Raw genomic sequence first — 9,805 nt, 5'->3', positions numbered from 1 at the left:
CCGCAGAATTCATCTAGAAATTTTATTAAAGTTTCCTGAAAACTCGTAACATTCTACAATAAGCAGTACTTAAACTTTTAAAGTTTTAGTAAGACATTGACCAATTACAGGCGAAGGAGAAGAATAATCGACTATGACTGGTTAATTTCTTATGGCTTAAGATTTAGAGTTTAGGTAATGGCTTATTGTAGAAAGTCCATAATTCTTTACATGGCACATTATTAGTACCACACGTATTATGATCTGTAAACAGATAAAAAGATAATGTAAGGATAAACCAATCTCCAGAAATAATATAAGGCTAAATCAACCTTATTGCACTTATAATTTTTATAACATAGCACAAAAGAATTCGCTTCGTGCTAACGAGTACTAATTTTTAACGTTTGCCGGTTCGTCGATCGGTATCGCAATGAATACCCGTTAAACGGGAAGTTATCGTGCCGCATGCGTTTGCACGTAGCACAGCACGTACATATTATCACCGCATTGGCACGCCGTTAATTATTGCAATACACGTTACTGTTCCGACCTTCGATCTAGCATGCAAATGTCATGCACAGATTTTCTTAAGGCTGTGAAACTTCCAGCTTGGCAGAAGTGCAGTTCAAAGGGGCGTGCATACCTGATGGGATACTGTACGAGATGTAAAAGCTACATTTTAGATTTAAATGTCACGCCTGGAATTGTTTTGCATTGTTACTTGAATCACGGTCAATATTAATCGCACGTTTTAATTGCGTTCTTATAGAAACCGTGTGATTATTTGTTTTGAACTGACTACGCATAGCGGAAAGTCTATTATCGCGTCTACGATACTTCTCGCGCTAATAAATTGAATTGAAAGAATAAAGTTATACATTTTGTACTTTACGCTGTGAAAGCGATTTAACAATAATTGTGTGCAGTACTACTATAATATGATCTTACAGTATAAATATAGAAGATAGTGTATCCCATGATGTCACATAGTCAGAAGACAAGTAAGTGGTATATCATCTGCGTAGAGGCATTATTCATTTTAGTCGTGTAAATAAATGTTATTAATTTAGCAAAGTAGATATTTTATGATCGTCTATTTATTGTAAACAAAAAGATAGCTGAAAAGTCGTTTATCCTAAGACACTTTCAGGCAGCGTTTTTTTTTTTTGCCGACGTTTCCGGTGTGCTCGTGATACCATGACGTCGTGCACACCAGGAAACACAGTATGCATGGGTTGTGCAACAGCAAGAGGAATTGCGATTCACTTTCTTCGGTAACGCAATGGCGCGCTTCGCACTAGGACGTTAAATGAGCCGTTAACCACGTGGTCCTCTTTCCATACCTGTTGCCTTCTCGCATCATTCAACGTCAAAAATACAGTCGGAAGTGCTTTACCCTTGCCTGCTCGTTGCATTGTTATGAGTGAACTACTTCATTTGAATTTATTGATCGGACGACGTAAATAATAGTATGAGAATATGTAAATAAGTTATCACTGGATAGCGTGACGATCTGTAGTCATTTCTGTGTGTACTCATTTTTTTGTGTAGAAAAATATTTTTTTACGTAGAAATTTTTTATGTAGGAAAATATGCTTGCCTGTAAAAATAGAATGATTTAATATAAAGATTGCTTTAACTAGTAAATATGATTTAAGTTTTCCTTGTATAAACGTTTTTTATAAGGAATCTCGAATACTAACTAAAACGATTATAAATCGAAATAATCCTATTTTTGATTTTTTTAGTGCTTAATAATATTAAGTGCAAATTTTTGTAAATATAATGTTATTTCAGTTTTTATCGCGCATCTATACGGATTATCGGACTTGAAATTTATTAATTAAAATTCGTGAATGTGACAATAAATGTGAAAGCAAAAGTAGCGAAGGTCCCGATTTCGAATTACACGAAAAATTTGGTCAAGGCTACATACAATTCTCCGCTACCTTGTTCTGCATCATATTGATTCGCTTTTGCTCGGCATTTATTTATTGCATGCGTCTTTTATTATACAATTTTATGTTACAAGGATACATTAAAGAATCGGAATCCTTATCGCTAAGATATAAATCATGAAATCGATGCAACTTTGTTGAAACACATCTTATGATCTGAAAGATCGAGATAAAGAGATTGAAGTTTAAACGAGAGATGTCGTTTACGCTTTGCTTTATGAAGCAGCCCTCCTCGTCCTTAATCGTGTAAATGAGATTAAAACAAGTCCAAAACCTTAATTGAACGCAGGACGAGAAAATAGTTCGTGCACGATAATGTGATATCAGAAAGAACAAAAATGAAAAAAATAAAAATTGACGTAACAGACTTATGTGTTACTTCGATCGCGGAATAATAAAGCCGACTCATTATTCGCGTGAGTCATTCGTCGCGGTTACCAGACCTCATCGACACAGAAAGCCTGGCGAATTCGTTTAGTATAGTGCGAACAGTGCGATCGGAGAGTACGTCAGTTGACGAGCAGAGTCGAGTTTACAAGGTTTTTGTAGGAGTGCAAAGTGAAAAAAATCGTCGTTATTATCGATTTGCAACACGTAAGAAAAACTCTATTTAATGCAGCTATAATTGATCGGAATTTTAATCGATCAGAAAATACAAATTTGTCTCAAATATAGACACTAAATAAATGATACTTTAAGAAAGATAAGAGAGAGAATTTTAAGAAAAAAATATGAAGAAATTTTTTAAATAAAATTTAGATGTGTAAGAAATAAAGAAAATAGTATGTCGCCAGCAGAAAAAATTTATCGATTAGAATGCATTTTTATTCGTCTTGTAAAAATAAGTTTCGTTTACATTTTGGGTATTTGAAATGTAAGATTTAGTCGGAAAATAAATTTAACGATAAGAACGAATAAGCAAATATAAACGAGCAATTTCTTTATAGCACTAGAGACATGCAGTATAACGAGGAGGAAGGCACCGTCCGCATGTATCTACGTGGTCGGCCAGTCGTTCTTTACGTCCCCACATCCATGATGGAATCCTACGACCTTCACAAAGTTAGCACGCCACCGCAGAGCAAATTGAAGCTCGACTGGGTCTACGGTTACCGCGGCCGCGATTGCCGTAGCAATTTACACCTGCTGCCAACCGGCGAAATCGTATATTTCGTCGCGGCAGTCGTTGTTCTATATAACATGGAAGAACACAGCCAGAGACATTACCTAGGTCATACAGACGATGTCAAATGGTAAGTGAGAAAATTGGAAAAAATATGATATTAGTTTTTGTGAAGAAAAATATCGCAACAAGTAAATGTCTGACGAGTAATTATTTAATCGTTAATATTTCAGTAAAAAAAAAAGTTATTAAGTATATTTAATCGTTAATAATTTAATGAATGCATTGAACTCATTGATGCAAATATATTATATATTATATATATAATATATTATATAATAATTAATTATATATTATATATAAATCCTGGATATTTCATATTCTTGATAGTCTATTTAATACAGAATTTTAATATTATATAATACAATTTTAATTAAAAAAAAAACAGAAATAAATTTATTTAATTTCTTCATAAAATAAAAGAAAGTTAGAACGACTATAAAATATTCTTTAATCATTTATATACAAATATATTATAATAAATTATAAAAAATTATATTAGATAATATAATCAATTAATATAATCTCAATAAATAATATAATATCAATTAATTTATTAAATAATTAATTTAATATCTTTTTTCATACAGCATAGCTATTCATCCAAATAAATTGGTTGTCGCAACAGGACAGGTGTGCGGAACGGATCGACGGGATGCTATGGTAAAATTATAAAAACACAAAAATATATAAAATAAAAAAAATAAAACGTCATTCTAACTATACAATCAAATGTAACAAATAAATCACAAAATACTATCTTGGATTTTAGCCGCACATTAGAATATGGAACTCCGTGAGCTTGACGACTCTCAGCGTAATCGGAAATGGTGAATTTGATGGATCGATTTGCTGCTTGTCATTCTCCAAGGCCGACGGCGGAAATTATTTGTGCGCCATCGACGAGACTTCCGATCACAATATATCGATCTGGGATTGGCAAAAGAGCGATCGTGGCACCAAAGTAACCGAAACAAAGGTATGCAGCGATAATCTGACAAATGCGTAATGACGCAAATTAAAATATATTGCAACATATATTTATAATGTTGTAAATGATTCGCGTATATGCCGGCCGGAAGCAGGCCATTTAACGGCCGATGACTGCCGATTGTAGTGCTCTGTCGACACGGTGGTTTGCGCCGAGTGGCATCCGCTGGAACGTAACCAGATCGTCTCTTGCGGAAAAGGACACGTGTCTTTTTGGTCCCTGGACAACGGCGGCATGCTGTATAAACGTATGGGCATCTTCGAGAGCAGGGATAAACCCAGGTATGTTACCTGTGTCGCTTTCAATCAAAACGGCGACGTCCTCACTGGCGACAGCAATGGCAACATCATCGTTTGGGCTCGAGGTAGTCTCTTTAGCAATAACTATGGTACCTTGTAATAATCTTTGTTAAATTTTTACAAGAAAAAAATTATCTCTGCCTCACGCCATTAATTAAAAAAATGATTAAATTAATTTACTTTTAAAATAAAAAAAAGTATTATTTATCTCTTTTTATTTTCAGGTACTAACACAATCTCAAGACTAGTGAGGAATCTCCATGAAGGATCGATTTTTTCTATATGTGTTCTAAAAAATGGCAACATCATCACGGGAGGCGGGAAAGACGGCAAGATTTTGTATTTTGATGCTTCTTTGAATCTGACGGGAGAAGAAGCCCAGGCAAGTCAGGGAAACTTAAATTTAATGCAAAATTTATCTGCATAATTTTTTTCAATTTTATTAATATATTTTTTGATACTAAAAGAAATTTCGATACTAAATGAATTTGTTCGATAGATCGAGGATCATTTCGGCGGAATTCGAACGCTCTCAGAAGGAAGGGGGACTCAGTTATTAATTGGCACAACAAGAAACTGCATTCTTGTCGGCGAGAATGATATGGGTTTTAATCCTGCAATGCTGGGTCATGCTGAAGAAGTTTGGGGACTTGCGGCCCATCCGACTTTACCTCAATTTGCCACCGCGGGACATGACAGATTGTTGCAGATGTGGGACAGTTTGAGTCATACCGTCGTGTGGAGTAAAGACATTGGGGTATATATAGTATTTATTTATCTAATAACACATTCCTGTTATTTTGCTAAAAAAGCAAATACATTTTAAGAAATATAAAGATTTTAACACATAATTTTTTTAATTAATTAAATAAATTGTAGAAATTATGAAGGTAATTAAGATGAACAATGTGTTTCTGATTTTTGTTACCTTTGAGAAAAATGTACGGAAGCAATATTTAATTTACATTATTGATTTCCATTTCTAGATATTAAAGAAATATTTAAAGATATAGCATTGATTGATAAAATAAAACACACGTTTTAATCAATTAAAATGAGTAAAATCTTTTCTATTTATAAAAGAAAATGTAAAATAAAAAATAACAAAAATTTATCGATTATTTTATACATTGTTTAGGAGCAAGCACAAAGTATCACCTTTTCACCGGATGGTAATGTCATAGTCGTCGGCTGTGTGTCCGGGAAATGGTTGGCAATTGATAGCGAGACGCGAGAATTGTACACACACCATAGCGATGGTTCCGAACCTATTCAGGTATATTTACGTAATACTAACTTATGTAATTATAGCTTTAAAGTGAATCAAAATCAAATTTTATAAAATTAATTCAGTCGTATGATTCGATCATACTTGGTAAAATAATTAAATCTATGTAACATAAAAAAATATAGAAATTTACTTTGGAAAACTGTTTTTGCACTTTATTTCATACTTTATTATATCGTGCTCATGATTTTTAGGTCGTTCAATTTTCGCCCGATGGTTCCTTGCTTGCTCTTGGCTCCAGAGATAATTATATTTATATTTACCAAGTGAACGAGGATGCGACCAAGTATAGTCGAGTCGGACGATGTATGGTAAGTTGTTATATCTTATTACAACATCATTAAAATTATATCTTTTATGTTTGTGTGTGTGTGTGTGTGTGTGTGTGTGTGTGTATCTGAATAGAATTATATTTTTATAAACTTAACGTTACATATATCTTATCAAACATATTTTTCACGTTCATGATATCATATCACAAACTTTGTTATTATATTATAAATTATTATATTTGATTAAAATTCTTTTATATAATTTTATATTAAAATTGTAATTTTATTTTATTGTACTATACTTGATATTACTTCTTTATACGTTACTGTAAATAGCAAACAAACTTAAGTGTGTATAATTTTTATTTCTATAATGTACATATGTATATAATTAATAATTAATCACAATAGCATTCATTAATAATTCAATAGTTTAAAGTCTATATTCACACTTCACTTTTATCGATAAATGCGCGCATTTATAATTTACATTACACATACTGTAGTATTTTAGAAATAAATGTCCACATCTATGTCAAAGTAAAATATTAGTACAAATCTAAATCTTGTGATAAAAGTAATTGCTTTACCAACAATAAAAAAATATGATATTTATTAAGTTCGTTTTTAACTTTTTAAAAAAGATTTAAGCTATTTTTTTTATATTATATTGTGTATAATATTATATAATTATTAAAAAGCATTTAGATAATTCGTTTGAAATAATTGAGAAGTGTAAATAATTATAAATAACTGAAAAAATTATTTGTAAATATGTAATTTAAATAGTTTCATCAAATGATACAAGTATAACGAAATATATTTTATTAGCAATACCTCTATATATTTTTAAGTTTAACTATACTCAATACAATTCTTTTCCATTTCTAGCCAAAGCGGATTCGAAGGCACGGAGTAAGACTTGTGTTTAGGACACTCGGAAACGTAGAAGGAACGTCGTGTTGCGCACGAGAAAAAGAAAAATTATTTAAAATATTTAATTGTGTTCATACAAATTAAAAACGCAACGCGACGTACCTCGCTTTATTCTCATCATAGAATACCATTATAATTACGTAGCTAAATTTCTATTTAACTTCTTAGCACCCGCACGCACAATTAAACATTGCTTGCAAAGTACTGTAATTACAATGTGATAGATGATAGAATTGTCTTGTTCATTTGTATTACACACTGATTTAACATGACACTTTGATTAAATTTAATATTTTATAGCTAACGACAAGAACGCAAGATCTGCAACAGCTTTATTGTTAATAACACTTATTGATAATAAGTGTACGTATTGTGTGAACATATGGATTTTTCTTTATTTCAGGGACATTCCAGTTTTATAACTCATTTGGATTGGTCCGTGGACGGTCAATATTTGCGCAGCAACAGTGGAGATTACGAGTTGCTTTATTGTGAGTAAAATTATCTTTAATAATTTAATCAACTTAAGAATAAAATAAGGTATACTTGCAACAAATCGAAACAAAAAAGAAGAAAAAAGAAAATTAGCAAACTATTACTGGAAAGAATCAAGAAAGGATGTCCGTGATATGTTAAACATTGTCATTAGTATGTTGCTATTGAATACTGAAGCAAACGGAAAATACCGATCCTAAAAGATTGTAAAAATATAACGTAAACCTTGAGGTTGTGTCTTCTTTATTCTTTCAATTCTTTGTATTCTTTTCACTCTCAAGAACCAGCTGAATATTAATACACGTTTGGCAATATTTTCTAAGGATCTCTAAGATTGTTTTGTTTCTAAGAATTGATCGAGTCAAGAATGTATAATTTATGACGATATTTATTCTTTCTATGCTAATTGAAGATGAATTTTATCTTTCTATGCTAATTTGTTATGTTATTAAAGGATTACATCTTACAAAGAGAAATTTAAAGTTTTTAATCTTTATATTCGTATCTCTCTGTCCCCTGTGAATTCTCACCATCTGGGAAATTTAAATTTTTAAAGAGAATTCAACATTTTTAATCTTTTTTATGTTTCCTCTTTATGTTATAAATCTTGGAAAGGACTTATTTTTTCCATGTTTCCTTTAGCTTTAAAAAACAAATGTTTTTTTAGAGACTACACTAAAATCTCCTTAGCAAAGTAATTACTTGATATATGCGTTCTGCTCGTTTCTCTCGCGTCTTAAAGATTCCAAATTGCATAAATAAAAGGAATCGTGAAGCTTACAAGATAAAACATCATATTATATGAAATATAATATTATACATAATCATGTAAGACACATATGACTTTCTCTAATTTTCAGGGAATCCTGGTGTGTGCCGCCAAATTCCACAATCTTCGATGTTAAGAAATGTTGATTGGGCAACTCATACCTGCGTGATATCTTTCGAGACAATAGGCATTTGGCCGGAGGGCGCCGATGGAACTGACGTGAATAATTGCACGCGAAGTGGCGATGGCAAGCTTTTAGCTACCGGTGATGATTTTGGAAAAGTCAAATTGTTCTCTCATCCGGCATGCCAACCAAAGGTAATTTAAATTATTTTAAATTATAGTGTACTGAACTTTTAAATTTTTTGAAAATTTTCAGCGGATGTTGCATATTAAGGAGTATATTAAAATCTTGCATAATTTTTTTCAGTCACTATACCATTCTTATGGCGGACATTCGAGTCACGTAACAAACGTCTCATTCTTACAAGATGATTCTCGATTGGTATCGACTGGCGGCGCCGATACCAGTGTTCTTCAGTGGATAGTAAATTAAACGAGTAATTTTAAAGCGAGTGATTTTGAAAAGTGCACTTCAAGTTTGAATTAAGAAGATAAAAGAGTGTCAGCATTACGTCGTTTAAAAATAAAAATATTGCACGATTTACTTAATTGCGATTAAGCATTGTGGCTTCTACTGAAAGAATTTTTGACGGAATCATTTTAACATCTCAAGTTTCCCATATCAAAACATAATTTGCCGTAAGATGTATTTAATCACGATGAACATTATGAATGTTCTTAAGCGGATTCCACTTGTTTAAGAGTGTGGAAAATCAAACAGATGCCTCGATTTCTCAACGATACGTTTATCATCAGGCGCAAGATATTCATAGACACGAATATATACTCTCGTACGTAAAGCAACTCAATGCACCGTGTGTGCGAACGTGTTTCCTTCTCGTATCAGTATATGTGATAGCACCGATGTAATCTTTTCTTACCATTGTGTCCAATATGCACAATATTAATGGAGAAGCGCTTGACAAGCGATCTATATAAACAAGTGATTGACATAATTACTCTGAGAATAACTTTTGACAATATATTTCTTGTTAACGACATTTACTATTTATGTTAACATTATTAATCCAAGAAATGAATATTTTATACGGCGCCTTTCTGTAATACATCTGTTTGTTTATTTTTTAATTTTTGCAAATGTATTCCAGTATTTTTGTAAGTCTTTTTTTTAGATGAATAGGCGATTAATCGCGAAATTAAATTAGTAATCGCGAAAATCATCAATTAAATTGAAAAGAATTTAATTTAATTTGTTTTTAGTTGATTCATAACATACACAAAAAGCTCTACGAGTGATCTTTATATATTCCCGAATAATATGAATATATTTTCTTATTTTTGTGAAAATATTGTAATGCGTGTTGCGCGCACACAGTTTATTGTGATTTACATTAATTAACAAACATAGATTTCGCAAAAAAAAAAAGACTGTTATATAATCAAACAAATGGAAAGCAAAATAATTACTCTCTGATATATTATATATTATATTTTATAATGTGTGTACCCAGACAGCACAGAATATTTATGATAAATATTTATGATAAA

At 31.7% G+C, this 9,805-nt stretch overlaps 1 protein-coding gene across 7 annotated transcripts in view; it reads left to right on the top strand.

Annotated features, from left to right (window-relative positions):
* The window catches only part of LOC108746150 (echinoderm microtubule-associated protein-like 2), a 44,084-nt gene extending 34,723 nt beyond the window's left edge, over positions 1 to 9,361 (top strand). For 6 of the 7 annotated variants that reach the window (XM_018482728.1, XM_018482726.1, XM_018482727.1 and 3 more), the window contains 12 exons: positions 2,888 to 3,193; positions 3,714 to 3,786; positions 3,896 to 4,102; positions 4,241 to 4,478; positions 4,638 to 4,795; positions 4,913 to 5,170; positions 5,552 to 5,689; positions 5,896 to 6,012; positions 6,865 to 6,888; positions 7,313 to 7,400; positions 8,265 to 8,491; positions 8,604 to 9,361. In XM_018482728.1, the coding sequence (XP_018338230.1) occupies positions 2,888 to 3,193; positions 3,714 to 3,786; positions 3,896 to 4,102; positions 4,241 to 4,478; positions 4,638 to 4,795; positions 4,913 to 5,170; positions 5,552 to 5,689; positions 5,896 to 6,012; positions 6,865 to 6,888; positions 7,313 to 7,400; positions 8,265 to 8,491; positions 8,604 to 8,729 (1,960 nt within the window). In that variant the 3' untranslated portion in view covers positions 8,730 to 9,361. The remainder of the gene's footprint in view (positions 1 to 2,887; positions 3,194 to 3,713; positions 3,787 to 3,895; positions 4,103 to 4,240; positions 4,479 to 4,637; positions 4,796 to 4,912; positions 5,171 to 5,551; positions 5,690 to 5,895; positions 6,013 to 6,864; positions 6,889 to 7,312; positions 7,401 to 8,264; positions 8,492 to 8,603) is intronic. The other variant, XM_018482729.1, reaches the window with a different exon arrangement.
* Positions 9,362 to 9,805: the final 444 nt, after the last annotated feature.

This window comes from Trachymyrmex septentrionalis, unplaced genomic scaffold (assembly GCF_001594115.1).
Source record: "Trachymyrmex septentrionalis isolate Tsep2-gDNA-1 unplaced genomic scaffold, Tsep1.0 scaffold16, whole genome shotgun sequence".
Classification (NCBI taxonomy): Eukaryota; Metazoa; Arthropoda; class Insecta; order Hymenoptera; family Formicidae; genus Trachymyrmex; species Trachymyrmex septentrionalis.
The sequence above is the reverse complement of the archived record's forward strand: the minus strand, read 5'-3'. Positions and strand labels throughout refer to the sequence as shown.